The sequence below is a fragment of the Carcharodon carcharias genome, chromosome 20 (genome assembly GCF_017639515.1).
Source record: "Carcharodon carcharias isolate sCarCar2 chromosome 20, sCarCar2.pri, whole genome shotgun sequence".
NCBI classification, from domain to species: domain Eukaryota; kingdom Metazoa; phylum Chordata; class Chondrichthyes; order Lamniformes; family Lamnidae; genus Carcharodon; species Carcharodon carcharias.
In genome coordinates, this window is record NC_054486.1 from 27,816,718 (window position 1) to 27,837,311 (window position 20,594).

At 44.4% G+C, this 20,594-nt stretch overlaps 1 protein-coding gene across 14 annotated transcripts in view; it reads right to left on the minus strand.

The window, feature by feature from the left end:
- Window positions 1–228: 228 nt before the first annotated feature.
- Window positions 229–20,594, minus strand: part of rad51b (RAD51 paralog B) — a 687,200-nt gene continuing 666,834 nt past the window's right edge. For all 14 annotated transcript variants that reach the window (XM_041214006.1, XM_041213995.1, XM_041213999.1 and 11 more), the window contains one exon: window positions 229–757. In XM_041214006.1, the coding sequence (XP_041069940.1) occupies window positions 669–757 (89 nt within the window). In that variant the 3' untranslated portion in view covers window positions 229–668. The remainder of the gene's footprint in view (window positions 758–20,594) is intronic.

Here is a 20,594-nt window from a genome sequence, read left to right on the forward strand (position 1 = left end):
GTGATGCAGACAATGAGTGCCCATAAGTTATTCTACCATGAACTTATCACCGTGTGGCTCAATCCCCTTACACTATTTCCAGCGGGGTTACTGACCCGTGATCAGATGTGAAAGCCCAAACTGATTAGTACGTCTTCTAGAAGCTGTGAGGCTGAGTGTAGCAGCCCTAACAGTGCCCCAAGAGGCTGGGATTTCCTAATCTCAGTGCAGCACATTGACAAATTGAGCTTTTAGGGTTGTAGCCTTGTTAAGGTTTATTTAAACTGCCAAATAGTCTGAAACTTGGTTAAAACTTAGCTGAAAGCATGCCTCAAGTTAGGTTATGGACAGTCCATGGCATTTCTTCAATGACGTCTCCCTGAAACATTCACTTTACTCCATATTTTACTGCAACACATGGTTCCCAGCTTCCATACTCTGTGTCAACAGCCCATGGCTTCCCAAGTGAATAATTCAAGGGCCATGGTGTCCAAGTACATCATGTCTTCATGTCCCAAATGCTTTTCCATTCAGCATGCAGTCGCATCAGGACAGGATCAATGTTCCTGACCTAGGCCATCAGCATAGATGATACATTCTGAGTGGAGAAAGCTTGGTCTGTTTTGGGCTGACAAGCAATCCTGGGTTGGTCGGGGCTTGACCTTGGTTAAGGCAGGCAGGTCCCGGTCTTAGCAGTAAGCAAACGAGCTCCGGACTCTAATAGGCTGGAGTCCAGGATCTGTACCCTCGGTGGATATACTGAGCCCGCCGTCTTCACCTGAAGAAGAGAGATAGACAGAGGAATTAAACTGGGTACTTAATTTAACCAAAGTGTTAACTCCTAGGCCATTTCCTTTGCCGGCAAATCATATTATTTGAAGGACTGTCTCAATGACCCGATGTAGCTTTCAACCATCCGGCCCAGGAATCAGCCAGGCTAATTGCCATTCTGTACTGAATTAGCTGAGCTCACATTAGGAGCACTGCGCACAGTGCTGATCACTATATCAGAAAAAAAAATGGAGGCACTGGAAAAGGTGGAAGAAGATTTACCAGGATGATACCAGAACTGAAAGCTTATACATATCAGGAGAATCTGAAAAGGCTGGGGCTCTTTGAGAAGACTAAGAAGTGAATTGATAGAGTCTTTAAAATCATAAAGAAGTTTGATAGGGTAGATGTGCAGTAGATATTTCCACTTATTGGGGAAACTAAAACTAAAGTCATAAATATAAGACAGTCACTAATTTTTCCAATCAGGAATTCAAGAGAAACTTCTTCACCCAGAAAGTGGAATCTGTTATCATTTGGAGTAGTTGAGGTGAATAGCATGGATACATTTAAGGGGAAGCTAGGTAAGTACATAGGGAGAAAGGAATAGAAGGATACACATTCCATGAAGTAGGGTAGGAGGAGACTTGTATGGAGCATAAATACTGGCACAATCCTATTGGGCAGATTGCCTGTTTCTATGCTGTACATTCCATGTGAGTTCAGTGAGGTGCTACGACTGGCCTCATCATCCTTGAGTTGGGGAATGGTGGGTGGGTGGTGTGGGGGTAGAAAGGGGGAATGGGGGAGGGGGAAGTACATCAAAATTGATGCAAGTTTCCACCAATGATCATAATCCAGTGGCCCCTTTTCCTGTGCTGTGTGGTCTTTGGGCAAACGAAAGCTTAGGCTTTTGTGTGTATCCCTCTTTGCACATGCTTATGGATGTACTGTTAGAGGAAGGGTAAATGTGTGTTCTTACTATTATTTACCCCTCATATCGATAGGGTTTGCAACACTAAGTGTTACATATCACAGATTTATTAAACGTGTAATAATTAAACGAACACTAACAGCAGTATTTACAACAAAACCTTGTGAGTTTTAGCTGAAGAATTCAAACATTTACAACACGTTCACAATTCAGATCTTGGTATATAGCATGATCATCTTAATCACATTTCAACTTATCTATTCCAACAACCACTTTTTATATCTTTTTATTGTCCCTTTTATGTGACAATTTGCATGTTTTTACATTACATAATTACATCAAAAGGTGGCTTCCATTATGTTTCATTCAGGGGAATCTGGGAACAAGAGGAGGTTATTCAGTCCCTTGAGCCTGTACCAGCATTCAGTTAGGTTACGGACGATGTGTATCTCAATCCCATCTACCCATCTTGGTTCTGCAACCCTTAATATCCTGTCTAATCAAAATCTATCAAATTTAACTCTGAAAGCCTCTTAAGCTATCTGGGGAGAAAGTTCCAGATTTCCTCCAATCTTTGTGTGAATAAGCGCTTTCTTTCATCATCCCTGAAATACCTATCTAATTTTATGGTTGTACCCCCTTGTTCTGAATTCTGTCACCAGGGAAAATTGTTTTTTCTATCTACCCTATAAACGCCTTTCTCCAGTTCAGCACTGATTTGATGATGTTCTGTCCTTGCGACTCCAAATTTGTGTTACAATGATTGACATGGGTGAAAATAACATCTTTCAAGTCCATTATTTGAAGTTCCGATGAAGTCATATTGAACTCAAAACGTTAACTCTGTTTCTCTCTCTATACATGCTTCCAGACCTGCTGAGTTTTTCCAGCACTTTTTTTTATATATCTCAGATCTCCAGCATTCACAGTATTTTCCTTTTATCTTTCAAACCATGTTCTGATGAAAGGTCACAGACCTGAAACATCAACTCTATTTCTCTCTCTACAGATATTGCCTAAGCTGCTAAGTTTTTTGAGCATTTTTTGTTTTTATTTAACCTTCAAACGATCTCTGTTTCTAACTCCCTTTCCTTGACTATGAGAATCACACTTGTTGACTTTCCAACTCCATGCTGTGGTATTTCTCAGGCCGGTGTTTATCTTAAATGAGGCTTCAAGGCCTCCCTTCTACTGAAATAAATATTTTCTTCCTGCTTTGGTAGAAAGCAAGTTACTGCCTGTCCTGCTTGTGCTGCTGAAGTTAATAACCCTTTCCTACTTATGACACCTCTTAACTTTTCTCATGAAGCAGGTGGTGACAAACTTAGAATTTCAGTATACTTTTAACTATTTTAAAATTGTACAAATTTGGGAATCAAACTTCTTTACTTAACAAGCAAAGGCTAAAAGCTAACACTGCAATATAAGGAGAAATCATTGGCAGTATTCCATAGAATTACTTAGAACAGCACTGAAAAAGGCCATTTGACCCAACAGATTTATGCTCCATGAGCTTCCCCCAGCTTGCTTCATCTAACTTCATCTATCATCTTGATTAATAAAGAAATAACTTGCATTAATGCAATGAGTTCTGATGAAACGTAGTCGACCTAAATGTTAACTTTGTTTCTCTCTCCACACATGCTGCCTGACCTGCTGAGTGTTTCCAGAATCTTTCTGTTTTTACTACATTAAATATAATGCCTTTCAAAGCTTCTGGATGCCTTAAAGCACTTTGCAGCCAAAGAAGTATTTTGGAAGTGTGCTCATTCTAATCAGTCTTATTAACCCTTTCCTTACAGTACCATGGGTGAGCCTGCTCGCATCTTCACCAGGTACTAGGCTTTCCAGCAATGCTTGATGTGTGGGAGTGAGATTCCTGGCTGATTTACTCCTTGGTGCTATCCCAGGAGCTGGGGACAATTTCAATCCATACTAATGCTGGAAGATAAGTCTCAGTGCACTGTCATTATAAGGTCCAGGGGAAGCTTGGAGTCCACTGTGTTTGATAAAGTGACTGTTTTTACCCAAACAACTTAGATTCAAGCAAGGGAAGAAAATCCATGAAGCAGGATTCAACTATAAGTAACTGCTTAGGGCTAATTAACCTAATGAACTTGCATTTCTATAGCTCCTTTCACAACCCTAGGACATCCCAAAGCACTTCATAACTAAAGAAGTACTCCCAAAATGTGGTCATTTGTGATGTTGGAATCGTCACAGCCAATTTGCACATCACAAGCTCCCATAAACAGCAATATTATAATGACCAGGTAGTCCATTTTAGTGATGTTGGCTGAGGTATAAATATTGGTCAGGTCACATAAATAGGAGTAGATGTAGCCTGTTCATCATTCAATAAGATTATGGCTGGCCTGTGATCTCAATTCCACTTTCCTTCCTAATCCCCATGTCCCTTAATTTCTCTGGAATCCAATTAATCTCTCTCAGTCTTGAAAATACTCAGTGACTGTGCATCCACTGCTCTCTGGGGTAAATACCGGGGAGAACTCCTTTTTTCTCTTTGAATAGTGCCATGGGATCTTTTACATTCAACTGTGAAGTCAGATGGGGGCCTCCATTTTAAAATCTCATCCAAAAGACAGCACCCTATGACAGTGCAACACTCCCTTCAGCACTGCACTGGAGTATCAGCCTAGAGATCTGTGCTCAGATCTCTGGAGTGGGACTTGAGCTCGTGACTTTCAGATTCACAGGCAAGAATGCTACCAACCGAACCACAGTTAAAGAGCATCAGTAACCTGAAGGACGAATAGGTTATGAAGAAAATCAGCATCTAAACTGCAAGTCATGACGTGGACTCAAACTCCTGATAAAGAGTGATAGATTTGCACCTCATCCCATTGCTGAGAAATGTTTCACAGTATTTCACTGTGTGCTTCACATACAGTGAAATGCACTCATTGTTTTGTAAGTCAATGTGACAGCCAATTTTGTACAAAGTAAGGTCCCACAAACAGCAATGGGATGAAAGACCAGTTAATCTGTTTTTGGTGGTTTTTGGCTGTGAGAAGGAATGTTGTTCAGAAGAACTCTATACTCTCTGAATAATGTCATGGGAGCTTTATGGTCCACCTGAATGAATGAGACAAGCTAGACATTTCGCCATGAAAATAGGGCCTCCAACAATATAGCCCTCCTTCAGATTGGCACTGAAAGTTGTGTGCTCAAGTCCTGACGTGGGTTTAAACCCACACCCTTTGATGTAGTTAATGTCCCATTGACAGGCCATGTGCAACACAGTGCAATGCACATCTCCATTAATCCAAATGTCACTCAGACCCAGAGAGAGGAACCAGATTCCCCAGATTGTAGGAATGAGAATTGCAGGCCTGCAATGGAATGGGCCAGGTAAACTAAACTGTGCAGTGTGCTGCTGAGAGCACGGGGTTCTGTCTGACTGATCCAGACAGAGGGGGCACAGGGCTCTCTCTTACAGACCCAAACAGAGAGAACACGGGGGGGGTTCCATCTGATAGACCCAGACAGAGAGCGCAAGGAGTGTCGTGTGACTGATCCAGACAAAAAGGGCAAGGCGTTCCATCTGACTGATCCAGACAGAGGGAGAAATGGGTTCCATCTGATTGTTCCAGATGAGAGGGCATGGAATTCCATATGACTGACTTAGACGGATGGCATAGGGTTCTGTCTGATGACTGCTACCCAGGTCACTTAGTACAATATAAAATGCTGAGAAGCGTGGCCTGTTGTCTTCACCCATAATGATGTCTTATATAAAGCACAGTTGAAATAGAGCATCTTGAAGACTGAGTAGAAGAACACTGAAACCACAAGCAATGACTGTTCACAGTATTAGCACTTGACAGGCTTCCCAGTACAAACAGTCACCACTGAGACAACTGACTCAACCACACTTCCTTAAGCTTTGCATTTTTTGCCCACGTTCTCTCATTTTTGCACCTCTCCTGACTCCTTGCTGAGGTTCAATTTGATGTGCACAGACCGCAGCACTCCACTCAGGTTTTCTCAAACAAATGACCATTCTGTATCAGTTTATATAACAAGGGTGGAATCTTGTGCCCTCCCCCATGAAAAGATTATGTGGTGGGGGAGGCAGTATATCGGGTGGGATGGGTGGTGATTAGGAGCAGAAACTGTCTCTGGTTTTCACCCTCCCTTGCCAAGATGAACTGTACAATACCTAAGGGAAAGAAAAAGAAATTTAAAAATTGCATTTAATAGCGCTTTTCATGACCTCAGGATATTCCAATGCGCTTTACAGTCAATTAAGTATTTTAAAAGAGTAGTCATTGTTGTAAAGTAGGAATTGGAGTAACCAACTTGTGGACAACAAACCTCCACAAACAGCAACATGATAAATGTCCAGGTAAATTGCATTAGCGATGTTGGTTGCAGGGTAAATATTGGTCAGAACACTGGAAGAACTGTTTGAAATAGTCTCAGCTTAAACCCCATTGAGGTTTGGTGTGTGGGCGATGGAGCCCTGTTGTGGTTTGGTGTGTGGGTGATCAAATCTCACTGTGGTTTGGTGTGTGGGTGATCAAATCCCACTGTGGTTTGGTGTGTGGGTGATCAAATCCCACTGTGGTTTGGTGTGTGGGTGATCAAATCCCACTGTGGTTTGGTGTGTGGGTGATCAAATCCCACTGTGGTTTGGTGTGCGGGTGATCAAATCCCACTGTGGTTTGGTGTGTGGGTGATCAAATCCCACTGTGGTTTGGTGTGTGGGTGATCAAATCCCACTGTGGTTTGGTGTGTGGGTGATGTAACCCCATTGTGGTTTGGTCTGTGGGTGATCAAATCCCATTGAGGTCTGGTGTGTGGGCGAAGGAACCCCATTGTGGTTTGGTGTGTGGGTGATCAAATCCCACTGTGGTTTGGTGTGTGGGTGATCAAATCCCACTGTGGTTTGGTGTGTGGGTGATGTAACCCCATTGTGGTTTGGTGTGTGGGTGATCAAATCCCATTGAGGTCTGGTGTGTGGGTGATCAAATCCCATTGAGGTCTGGTGTGTGGGCGATGGAACCCCATTGTGGTTTTGTGTATGGCTGATGCACACCTTTGAGGTTTGGGAGTTAATTCATTTTGTTGTTGCACATTTTGTTGATATATGATCAAGCGAGGGCCACTTCATTCATTTGCATAGTATTTTGTTTAAATTCCCATGCTGTCCAGGGTCATCATATGACCATGCCACCAGATAAAATGTAAGTCTTTATTATATGCTTCAGTGAAGGCCTGGAAGCTGCCAGATCTCTTGCACATGGTGTCTAACTCATTGTGCAGATGTTGCATAATTATTTAATGACTGGCCTTCAGGAATGTGAAGGTTAAATTTTCAATCAATCCCTTATCTGTGCTCTGAATTAATTAAGTGTTTACTGAGTGCTATTCATAGCTCTAAAAGTCAATTAACATAAGGGCCTCAAATTTTGTTTGCTACCAATGTTAAAAGCATGACCTCATATTTGGACACTCTCCCAAATTGTATTTAAGCTTTGTTGGAGAAGCAGGAACTCTGTGCATTAACAGTGACTAAGTCTTACTCTGCTGAAGAAATAGACACCCTGTACATTTAGCCCAGCTAACCCTTACCCTGCAGGAGAAACAGGGGCTCTCAGTTACACAGTGAATAACCCTTACCCTGCTGGAGAAACAGGGGCTCTCAGTTACACAGTGAATAACCCTTACCCTACAGGAGAAACAGGGGCTCTCAGTTACACAGTGAATAACCCTTACCCTGCTGGAGAAACAGGGACTCTCAGTTACACTAAGATAAAAGCAAAAAACTGCGGATGCTGGAAATCCAAAACAAAAACAAAAATACCTGGAAAAACTCAGCAGGTCTGACAGCATCTGCAGAGAGGAACACAGTTAATGTTTCGAGTCCGTATGACTCTTCAGTTACACAGTGAATAACCCTTAACCTGCTGGAGAAACAGGGGCTCTCAGTCACACAGTGAATAACCATTACCCTGCTGGAGAAACAGGAATTATTTAGAGTAACTCTTTCCTTGCTGGATAAACAGGGACCCTCTACAGTTACATTCTGTCTAATGCTTTATGCACAGCTCACAGAAGCATTGCCATGACATCCCTCTCTGTTCCTCTTTTCCCCTCCCTTGTGTGAGGAATTGCCTGCAGTCTGGTTGACACCTCATTAAACAATATGGCTGAACTCTTGACCATGTACTCCCAAGCTGTCACTGTGCAACCCAGTCCCAGCTTTATCTAAAAAAAGACAAATACTTGCATTTCTCTAGTGCCTCAGGATGTCCCAAAGCACTCGAGAATCAATAGAGCACCTTTGAAGTATGTTGTGGGCAAGTGTAACAAGCTCCCACAAACAGCAATGGGACAAGGGGCTAGATAATTTGTTAGTGACGTTGAATGAGTAAATATAGGCCAGGACACCAAAAAGAACTTTCCTGCTCTTCTTTGAAATAGTGTCACGGGATCATTTTCTTCCATCTGAAAGGGCAGACATCTGAAAGATGGTATCTCCGACAATGCAGTGCTCCCTCAGCATTGCCTTTGAGTGCTAGCCAAAATTATGTACTCGAGCCTCTGGAGTGGGCCTTACAATACATGATCTTCTGACTTAGAGGCAAGAATGGTATTGATTGAGCCACAGCTGGCAGTGTGTTACTAAGCACCTTGATACAACTCAGTGGCACGGCCCGATCTCCAAATCCCTTTCCACAGACAGTGCTCTGCCTTCTCAGCCTTGAAGTTCCTCTGTTACATAGCTGGTGTTTGTCATAGTCTGGAGTACTGAAAGTTTGTGTGAATCTGATTTGTTTTTGGTTGTACAGAAAGGTATCCACCCCTCACCCACAGCATAATCAAGGCAAATATAGGATGCCATAAAGGCTAAACAATGGCCTGGATCTTGTGATCAGCAGCAAAGCAGAGGCATACGCCACTGACTGTGTTTAAAAGTACATGCCTGCCCATTCATCAGCTGCAGTGGGAACTTGCTCCCCGGCTACAGTGTGGATCCATCGGTGAAGTAAGTAGGGAGGCCGAGTGGCAAGATGTGATTCCGGTGAAGCCACACCTCCTTTGACGTCATGAGTTGAATATGTGCCCCTTGAGGTCTGTCGTCAGCTCAATGTCAGGGAAATGCTTTTTAATGTTTTGTTATCTTTCCTCCATCTGGGGATAGGTGGGGTGGTGGTATTGGGGGTGACCAGTGTAGGGGGAAGCAAGAGTCTTTTCACACTCCTGTAGTTTTAAAGGGCTGTGCTCCTGATCAGGCTCTATGCTTGCTAGGAGCGGCCCTAAATAAATCCGCACAAATACTGGGATAAGTACTGCGAAATCAGCCCATGTTTTTCCATTTGATAGGTTCCAGTGGGACTATTAGAGTGGAATGCCCTGAAGCCCATTTTGGCAAACCAGAGCTTCCAGATTCAAGCGTAAGTTGGCTCCCTGGAAGTTGCAGTGCCATTGTGGCCTTCAACACCAACATATTTTTCAGCGTTTGTCACTACTGGGTCTGCATGATCCAGGCCAGTATGTTTTAACTCAGCTTTGAAACTATTCTGTCAGTGAGAACAAGATCAGTCAACCCCCTGAAAACAGACAAAACAGCATTGAATTGGGAAACACCTCCTGTGGTAGCTGGGCTTTGGGTGATCCCCAGGAATTTTGTTTTTAGTGCACAATATAACAGCAGTCTGGTCAGCCTGAAGGAGTTGGGAAAAAAAATGTGTTAAATATGCACTGCTACCTCACTTAGCGCCCAGTATGGGTCAGCACTGAGGGGAGCAAAGAACATCATCACAGTCTCTTCTATACACTGTAGAGTATACAGTAAACAACTAGAGTACACTCAGGTTATGTCCTTCACATTTACTCTCCATCTGGCTATCCTCTACACGCTTACATTCTGTCCCAGGATACCCTCTACATGTTTACTCCCCATCCCAGGATACCCCCTACATATTTACTCTCCACCTGGAATACCCCTTACATGTTTACACTCCATGCTGGATAATTCCAACACATGCACAGCGCACCTATTATAATTCCCATACGTGTACCGCATGTGGGATTACCCCCATACATGCACCACATGCAGGGCAACTCCTGGACATGTACCACACATGGGACAGCTTCTGTACATATACCGTATGTGGGACAGCTCCCATAGGTAAGCCATATGTGGGATAGCTCCTGTACATACACTGCACTTGGATAAATGTACCGTGTGCAGGACAGCTCCATACACATACCGTGTGTGTGGGACAGCTTCTGTACATGTACCACATGTGGGACAGAGCTCGTATATGTACCACATGCAGGGCAGTGCCCGTACATGTACCACACATAGGGTAACATCTACTGTACACAGGATAACTCCTGTACAGGTGCAGTACTCGCTAAGGCAATGCCTTTCATCTATTGCACGCTCTTGAATAACACATAGATTTACAGTATTCCCCCGAGAATATGCCTGTACATCAATAGTACAGTGTGATTCAATTACGTGTACAACAACCAATAGAACTCCATGGACTGGCTTAGCAGCACCGACCAGGACAATCCTAGGTTATTTTGTCTGTGCTAACTTTGATCTAAGCTGGGAGGAAGGGCTGGGGAGTAGGGTGAGGAGAAGGGCAGTCAAAGTCCCACAACTGACCTCAATGGCATGGGACAAGTGAAAGGATGTGTGGACGAGAAAATGGGTCAGCCAGGTTTCCTGCTTCTTCTGCTTCTCCAGTCATCATGCTCACATATCCAGATGTTGGACATGAACTGGAATGTGAAGCTATTCAACAACAAAAACAACAACCTGTATTTATATTGTGCCTTTAACCTAGTGAAACATCCCAAGACATTTCAGAATAGTGATTTTCAAAAATAATTTGACACTGAGCTTTATAAGGAAATATTAGGAATGGTGGCTTCATCACAGATGTAGGTTTTAAAAAGTGTGTTAGAGGAGAAGAGGTGGAGAGGCAAAGAAATTTAGAGAAGGAATTCCAGAGCTTAGGGTCTAGGAAGCTGAAGGCATAGCCACCAATGGATGCACAAGGTGCTAGGACTGGAGTGGAGAGATCTCAGAGGGTTATAGGGCTGAATGAAATTACAGCGAAAGAAGGGGGCAGGGCAAGGTTATGGAGAGATTCTAAAAGACTGAAAGTGCTAACTCGAGGTGTTGCTGGACCAGGAATCAATGTTCATGACTGCACATACTGCTGAGTCTTGTCGCACAAAGAATGACCACTGGTGAAGCATCACTGGAACAAGAGTTATAGTAAGGAGTCATTGCCTTCATGAAAGGAACATATTGGCATTGGGGAGGGTGGGTGGACAGTTGACTTGAGTAATTTAAAAGCAACAGCAATGCTTCTTTTGAAAATCATCATAAATTAAGCAGGCATATTTTGGTGATTGCCCAACTTGGATCCTTTGACAGCAGCCAGATGCGTGACTAATGGTAACTTACTCCTGGCTTCCATTCCCCTGCTTCTTGTTTACACCTCTGGAAAAAAAAGATCATATAGCAATTTTTCAAAGGTCAATATACAGCTTGAACCATAAATCCTGGAGAGCTTCTATTAGCAGTACAAGTAGCTTCGAAACTGCCCATTTCTGTTGCCCCCCCCACCCCCCACAAACAAACCAACAGTCCTGACACACAGGCCCTTCTTTACCTGTTTAGCTCTATAAACACACATGTGTTAACCAGACTTTCCCACTCATTTTCTCTGAGAAATTCCAACCATTTTAGCCCTCTCGGTTGTCAGCTGGCCCTCAGATGAAGTCTGAGCCACTGCTGTGCTAAACTTTATGGAGGCTTTAAGGCAGACTGCAGGCTATTTTTAACCAGGTTTTTGCTCATGGCACAGGTATTTTAAAAAGCTCCCTGTATATCAAACAGAAAGATTGAACGATGAATCATCTTCTGAGTCAGGGAGATTGATCCACTTTTTCTTTAAAGTCAAACAATCAAAGTGAAGCAGTCCATGATTGCCCAGCGAATAAACATACCAAATGTTGCTCCAGTTGTTGGCTAAGAAATAATGGTTATGGGTGCACAGTGCAAATGCTTGGCTGTATCCCTGATACTGAGCCATGTCTTCATCGTTGCTGGGTCAAAATCCAGGAACTCCACAGCTAACCATCGACAATAGGCTCCAGTCAAGAACGTGATGGAATACTCTCCACTTTACTGAATGGGGGCAGCTCCAACAATGCTTGTGAAGCTCAACATCATCCTTCCTCCTGACATTCACTGCCTCCATCACTGATGCATTGAGGCTGTAGCATGTACGATCTCCAGCACGCACTGCAGCAACTCAGCAAACTTAATTAACAACATCTCTCTCCTCTATGATCTCTGCCATCCAGAAGGACAACAGCAACAATGTCACGGAAACACTGCCACCTTCAAGACCCCCTTGCAAGTCACACACCATCCTGACTTGCAAATATATCCCAACTTCTTCATCATTAAAAGGTCAAAATCCCGTAACTCCCTACCTAACTACATTGTGGTGGTAAAGGTACCTATACCACATGGACTGCAGCAGTTCAAGGAAGCAGCTCACCAACACCTTCATAAAGCAATTTGGGATGGGCAATAGATACAAAAAAAAGTGGACTTTCATTTATATAGCATGTTTCACATTTTCAGTATGTCCCACACTGAATTACACAGGGTTACATGGAATTTTATAGCACAGAAACAGGCTATTCAGCCCAACCACTCTTTAACAGTTTATGTGCTCCACATGAACCTCCCATCTAATTCCATCAACATATCCTTCTATTCCATTGTCTCTCATGTACTTAGAGAGCTTTCCCTTGAATGTTTTTATGCTATTCACCTCAACCACTCCTTGTGGTAGCGAGTTCCACATTCTAACCACTCTCTGGATAAAGAAGATTCTCCTGAGTTCCTTAGTGGATTTATTCGTGACTATCTTATATTTAACAGAGTTTTCTCTTTCTATTTGCCTGTCCTTTCTGATTCTCAGTGTCCAATTTTTCTTCTCTCTGAGTTTTCTTTTCTAATTCTTTCACTGATCCACGCTTTGCTGAAGAACAGTAATCAGGGTCTAATTTAACTGGGAAACATATGAACATTGGAGCAGGAGTAGGTCATTTGGCCCCTTGAGCTTGTTATTCCACTCAGTTAGATTGTGGCTAATTTGTATCTGAACTCCAGCTGTGGTTCCTAATGTTTAATACCTTTACTGACCATTAGCCTTGAATGTAGTTCAGCATGTCCACCCATTGCTTTCTTAAAGTCATGAACCAGGGTTAAGTATGGCTCTAACTGATTAGCAGAATAATATACCATGCTCTACATGCCATAACAGTTCAATCCTTAGGTCACGTTTTGGGATTTCTGGCTATTTCATGATTCAAGCATAACTTGCACACTTCCATTCCAACCTCCTTCCATCAGCGTTTTTAATTGCTTTTTGTAGTTGTCTCCTAGCTTTAAGCGATTTTTGTACTGATTCCTAAATTTCTTTGCTCCTTTACAATTCTAAGTTTCTCACCACTTAGAAAATACTTCAATTTATCTTTCTTGGGTTACAAGTGGATGACCTCACACTTACACACACTGAACTCCATTTGTCATTATTTTGTTCCATTCATTTAATCTATTAATGTCTCTTTGCAACTTGCTGCTCCTCATTGCACTACTTACTGTCCCTCCTAATTTAGTGCCATTGGCAAACATGGATGCGCAATTATCTATTCCTTTAAAAAAATCTGGTGAAAAATTGGGGCCCCCGAACAGCCCCATTCACGGAGACACCGTCTTTTCCTAACATCTAGTCACAGACACAAGCTCTCCCTCTAATCATCCAGTAGATGAGCACTCTATCTCTACTGATCTTCTGGTCTGGTTGCAGGTCTGAGGGGACATTGCTGTTTTGTCCCAGGAGTAGAGTCAGTGCCGTAATCAGGAATTCCCAATTCTAGTACCTCTGCGCTGGAAACAAAGTAGCAGTCAGGTGACAGCTGCTGCCAGCCAGATCACAGGAGCAACAAATTGGCTGTCCCTGTGCCAACTGGTATCCCAAGGATCAAGATAATGGCAGATCTTGGTACCCAGTCATACACACGAGAAAAATCCCAGGTTCTGAGTTAGCCGATCTCAACCACCCCTCGGGCACCAACAATTAATCTGAAAACCTCTGAGAAATGGAGATACCACTGTGCCACTAACCAATGATCCCTGTTGGAATGGTACAGAGATTCTAGAACTAGAGGTCACGGTTTAAAAATATAGGGTCGCTCAATTAAGACAGAGATGAGGAGAAATTTTTTCTCTCAGAGGGTCATGAGTCTTTGGAACTCTCTTCCTCAAAAGGCAGTGAAAGCAGACTCTAAGCATTTTTAAAGCAGAGCTAGCTAGATTCTTACAGAGATAAAAACAAAAAAACTGCGGATGCTGGAAATCCAAAACAAAAACAGAATTACCTGGAAAAACTCAGCAGGTCTGGCAGCATCGGCGGAGAAGAAAAGAGTTGACGTTTCGAGTCCTCATGACCCTTCGACAGAACTTGAGTTCGAGTCCAGGAAAGAGCTGAAATATAAGCTGGTTTAAGGTGTGTGTGTGGGGGGCGGAGAGATAGAGAGACAGAGAGGTGGAGGGGGTTGGTGTGGTTGTAGCGACAAACAAGCAGTGATAGAAGCAGAATATCAAAAGATGTCAACAACAATAGTACAATAGAACACATAGGTGTTAAAGATAAAGTTGGTGATATTATCTAAACGAATGTGCTAATTAAGAATGGATGGTAGGGCACTCAAGGTATAGCTCTAGTGGGTTTTTTTTTTTATTTTATATAATGGAAATAGGTGGGAAAAGGAAAATCTTTATAATTTATTGGGAAAAAAAAAAGAGAAGGGGGAAACAGAAAGGGGGTGGGGATGGGGGAGGGGACTCACGACCTAAAGTTGTTGAATTCAATATTCAGTCCGGAAGGCTGTAAAGTCCCTAGTCGGAAGATGAGGTGTTGTTCCTCCAGTTTGCGTTGGGCTTCACTGGAACAATGCAGCAAGCCAAGGACAGACATGTGGGCAAGAGAGCAGGGTGGAGTGTTAAAATGGCAAGCGACAGGGAGGTTTGGGTCATTCTTGCGGACAGACCGCAGGTGTTCTGCAAAGCGGTCGCCCAGTTTACGTTTGGTCTCTCCAATGTAGAGGAGACCACATTGGGAGCAACGAATGCAGTAGACTAAGTTGGGGGAAATGCAAGTGAAATGCTGCTTCACTTGAAAGGAGTGTTTGGGTCCTTGGACGGTGAGGAGAGAGGAAGTGAAGGGGCAGGTGTTGCATCTTTTGCGTGGGCAAGGGGTTGTGCCATAGGAGGGGGTTGAGGAGTAGGGGGTGATGGAGGAGTGGACCAGGGTGTCCCGGAGGGAGCGATCCCTACGGAATGCCGATAAGGGGGGTGAAGGGAAGATGTGTTTGGTAGTGGCATCATGCTGGAGTTGGCGGAAATGGCGGAGGATGATCCTTTGAATGCGGAGGCTGGTGGGGTGATAAGTGAGGACAAGGGGGACCCTATCATGTTTCTGGGAGGGAGGAGAAGGAGTGAGGGCGGATGCGCGGGAGATGGGCCGGACACGGTTGAGGGCCCTGTCAACGACCGTGGGTGGAAAACCTCGGTTAAGGAAGAAGGAGGACATGTCAGAGGAACTGTTTTTGAATGTAGCATCATCGGAACAGATGCGACGGAGGCGAAGGAACTGAGAGAATGGGATGGAGTCCTTACAGGAAGTGGGGTGTGAGGAGCTGTAGTCGAGATAGCTGTGGGTGTCGGTGGGTTTGTAATGGATATTGGTGGACAGTCTATCACCAGAGATTGAGACAGAGAGGTCAAGGAAGGGAAGGGAAGTGTCAGAGATGGACCACGTGAAAATGATGGAGGGGTGGAGATTGGAAGCAAAATTAATAAATTTTTCCAAGTCCTGACGAGAGCATGAAGCAGCACCGAAATAATCATCGATGTACCGGAGAAAGAGTTGTGGAAGGGGGCCGGAGTAGGACTGCAACAAGGAATGTTCCACATACCCCATAAAGAGACAGGCATAGCTGGGGCCCATGCGGGTACCCATAGCCACACCTTTTATTTGGAGGAAGTGAGAGGAGTTGAAGGAGAAATTGTTCAGCGTGAGAACAAGTTCAGCCAGACGGAGGAGAGTAGTGGTGGATGGGGATTGTTCGGGCCTCTGTTCGAGGAAGAAGCTAAGGGCCCTCAGACCATCCTGGTGGGGGATGGAGGTGTAGAGGGATTGGACGTCCATGGTGAAGAGGAAGCGGTAGGGGCCAGGGAACTGGAAATTGTTGATGTGACGTAAGGTGTCAGAGGAATCACGGATGTAGGTGGGAAGGGACTGGACAAGGGGAGAGAGAAGGGAGTCAAGATAACGAGAAATGAGTTCTGTGGGGCAGGAGCAAGCTGAGACGATCGGTCTACCGGGGCAGTTCTGTTTGTGGATTTTGGGTAGGAGATAGAAGCGGGCCGTCCGAGGTTGGGCAACTATCAGGTTGGAAGCTGTGGGAGGGAGATCCCCAGAGGAGATGAGGTCAGTGACTGTCCTGGAAACAATGGCTTGATGTTCAGTGGTGGGGTCATGGTCCAGGGAGAGGTAGGAGGAAGTGTCTGCGAGTTGACGCTCAGCCTCCGCGTGGTAGAGGTCAGTGCGCCAGACAACAACAGCACCACCCTTGTCAGCGGGTTTGATGACAATGTCAGGGTTGGACCTGAGAGAATGGAGTGCAGTAAGTTCAGAGAGAGACAGGTTAGAATGGGTGAGAGGAGCAGAGAAATTGAGACGACTAATGTCGCGCCGACAGTTCTCAATGAAAAGATCGAGAGAAGGTAAGAATCCAGAGGGAGGGGTCCAGGTGGAGGGAGAATATTGAAGATGGGTAAAAGGATCCGTTGAACTGGGAGAGGACTCCTGCCCAAAGAAGTGAGCCCGGAGACGAAGACGGCGGAAGAAGAGTTCAGTATCATGCCGAGCCCGAAATTCATTGAGGTGAGGGCGTAAGGGTATGAAACTAAGTCCTTTGCTGAGCACTGAACGTTCAGCATCGGAGAGGGGAAGGTCAGGGGGTATAGTGAATACACGGCTGGGGTTGGGATTGGAAGATGGGGTGGGGACGGAGGGACAGGCAGGGGTGGAGGGTCCTAGATGGGTGTTGGTGTCGATGAGTTGTTGGAGCTTGCGTTCCTTAGCACTTGAGAGAAAGAGAAAAAGTTTCTTGTTGAGGCGTCGGATGAGCCGAAGGATAAAATGAAACTGGGGGCACGCGCAGCTTTGAAAAAGGGTACGGCGGTGCTGCTGGAGGGAGAGGTCAAGTGTGTTCATATGGCGGCGCATGGCACTGAGAGTGGATTTCAGAATGTGACGGGAACAGCAGTCCGAGAAACGTTTTATGTCCCGGAGATACCTGTAATCCTGGGTGGGTTCGAAACATGAGGGGTGGAATTTCAGTTGAAATCCATGTGGGGTAAGTCGGAGACGGAGACAGTCACTGAGAAAGGAGATATGGCTGTGAAAGCGGGTTTTAGTAAACACCTTGTCAAACACTAGGAGAGAAATGGAAAGCAATGAAGGTGAACAAGGCAACAGAGAAATCCGGAAATCTTGTCGCAGAGAGGAACAGAACTTCTTCAAGGAGGTAGGCATTTCTTGAAGAGCAGTGGCAGTCAATTAAACACAGAGATAAAAACAAAAAAACTGCGGATGCTGGAAATCCAAAACAAAAACAGAATTACCTGGAAAAACTCAGCAGGTCTGGCAGCATCGGCGGAGAAGAAAAGAGTTGACGTTTCGAGTCCTCATGACCCTTCGACAGAACTTGAGTTCGAGTCCAGGAAAGAGCTGAAATATAAGCTGGTTTAAGGTGTGTGTGTGGGGGGCGGAGAGATAGAGAGACAGAGAGGTGGAGGGGGTTGGTGTGGTTGTAGCGACAAACAAGCAGTGATAGAAGCAGAATATCAAAAGATGTCAACAACAATAGTACAATAGAACACATAGGTGTTAAAGATAAAGTTGGTGATATTATCTAAACGAATGTGCTAATTAAGAATGGATGGTAGGGCACTCAAGGTATAGCTCTAGTGGGTTTTTTTTTTTATTTTATATAATGGAAATAGGTGGGAAAAGGAAAATCTTTATAATTTATTGGGAAAAAAAAAGAGAAGGGGGAAACAGAAAGGGGGTGGGGATGGGGGAGGGGACTCACGACCTAAAGTTGTTGAATTCAATATTCAGTCCGGAAGGCTGTAAAGTCCCTAGTCGGAAGATGAGGTGTTGTTCCTCCAGTTTGCGTTGGGCTTCACTGGAACAATGCAGCAAGCCAAGGACAAGGACCCTGCTCTCTTGCCCACATGTCTGTCCTTGGCTTGCTGCATTGTTCCAGTGAAGCCCAACGCAAACTGGAGGAACAACACCTCATCTTCCGACTAGGGACTTTACAGCCTTCCGGACTGAATATTGAATTCAACAACTTTAGGTCGTGAGTCCCCTCCCCCATCCCCACCCCCTTTCTGTTTCCCCCTTCTCTTTTTTTTTCCCAATAAATTATAAAGATTTTCCTTTTCCCACCTATTTCCATTATATAAAATAAAAAAAAAAACCCACTAGAGCTATACCTTGAGTGCCCTACCATCCATTCTTAATTAGCACATTCGTTTAGATAATATCACCAACTTTATCTTTAACACCTATGTGTTCTATTGTACTATTGTTGTTGACATCTTTTGATATTCTGCTTCTATCACTGCTTGTTTGTCGCTACAACCACACCAACCCCCTCCACCTCTCTGTCTCTCTATCTCTCCGCCCCCCACACACACACCTTAAACCAGCTTATATTTCAGCTCTTTCCTGGACTCGAACTCAAGTTCTGTCGAAGGGTCATGAGGACTCGAAACGTCAACTCTTTTCTTCTCCGCCGATGCTGCCAGACCTGCTGAGTTTTTCCAGGTAATTCTGTTTTTGTTCTAGCTAGATTCTTGATTAACAAGGGGGTGAAATGTTATCGGGGTAGATGAGAGGTTACAATCAGGTCAGCCATGATCTTATTGAATGGTGGAGGGCTGAGCAGCCTATTCCTGTTCCTAATTAGTATGTTCATATAATGATGGGGGTTGCGTTCAGGATTGAGGCTCAAGCTGATATCCCCAGAAACAATTAGCCTGCTGGTGCCCAATGTCCAGGATTGGAGCTGGAGAATGGCCACTTGGATAGGTGCTTGAGGTTATCACCACCAGCAGAACTGGACCCCAATCAGGTGTCAAGGTCTTCAGGAGAAGGGGGAAAGATTGCAAGAGGGACAAAGAAAACATGCTTGTTCATCAATCAATGGTTTCACTGTGGCCATCCCATGTGGGTGCTTTTTCTAAAACACATCTAAACATAATGGCGTGCAAGCAGGGTAATCATTACTTACCTATCTACTATTCACTTTAGCAGAAGTATTGCATTTTCAATCTGCTGAAATTGGTGTCTGAATGTAAACTGGAGAAGAGGGAGGAAAACGACTGGATAACACCAACTCGCCAAATAGCATATCCTAAATTTCAGAAAAGGCTACGTACTCATTCTTGAGTGGAGCATTGCTCCACCCTATATCTAAAGCTACATAGGGGTCAAAGTTTATTATTAAATGCAATATCATTCAGGGAGAGCAAAAGACCTGCATTTGTGCTGGGAGAGGGGTTATCTGACCTGTTCTAATACTGGCATAAGAATACCAACCTGTATTGATGCTGAGGTAGAGGTATCAGACTAGTTTTGATGCTGGTATAGGATCCAGGATTTGTCCATTTCTGGCACGGCTTCTTGGGATAGGGTACAGTACTGGATGTTTACTGGGTTGGGTTAAGCGCAGCAGCCTGTATCAGTATTAGGTGTTGGTGCAAGTTGGTCTATGGTGTTGAGCTGAGAACAAAGGTACTGGTTATTCCTCTGCTCCACATTGTGCTTTCTCGATACTCTACATATCCTGCATTCCCAACACCTATCTAAGAAAGTGCCAAAGGCTTTATCTCTTCACTCTGGGATGGTTAATAAATTTTCCAATAAGATTTCCAGGATCTTGTGGCTGGCATGTTTTTTAGATTAAGCCCAAAGTGTGCCATCTGGAGAATACACGCAGGCTGGATTTCAAATGAATAATTTTCCTTTGTGCAAGCATTCTCTGTGACTCATACCCATCCCAGCCAGTAAGAGAGAGGGGCTTAAATCGACAGCATTTGCAAGGCTAACAGGCACAACTCTGGAAGCCTCTCCAGTGTGCTGAGATTTGGAAGAGTATGCAAATTTCATCAATGTGTTTGTATGCAAGGGGAAATAGACACTCCCAAACCCTGAATAAAAACTCCCCTGAATATATCTTTTATGGGGTTGGATGAGATGAAAGAGTGATTCTGCCTCCACCATATGACCATAATTTCAGGAAAGACATTCTTGTGGTAACTCTGCAGTTCTTCTGAACCTGTTATCCTGACTCATTGAATGAATCTCTGAGGTCTCTCATCCTATCGGCTGCTGACTCACAGTGTCACTGGATCCCTGGGGCCTCTAACCCTGTCGGGTACAGAATCACAGTGCCAGTCAATCCCTGAGGCCACTCACCCTATCAGGTGTTGACTCACAGTGACACTGGATCCCTGAGGTCTCTCACCCTATCGGATACTGAGTCACTGTGCCAGTCGATCCCTGAAGCCTCTCACCTTATCAGGTGTTGACTCACAGTGACATTGGATCCCTGAGGCCTCTCACCCTATTGGGTGCTGAGTCACGGTGACAGTCGATCTGAGACTTCTCATCCTATCGGGTGCTGACTCACGGTGACACTGGATCCCTAAGGCCTCTCACTCTAGTCCGTATGTGTTAGTGTGAATGTGAGA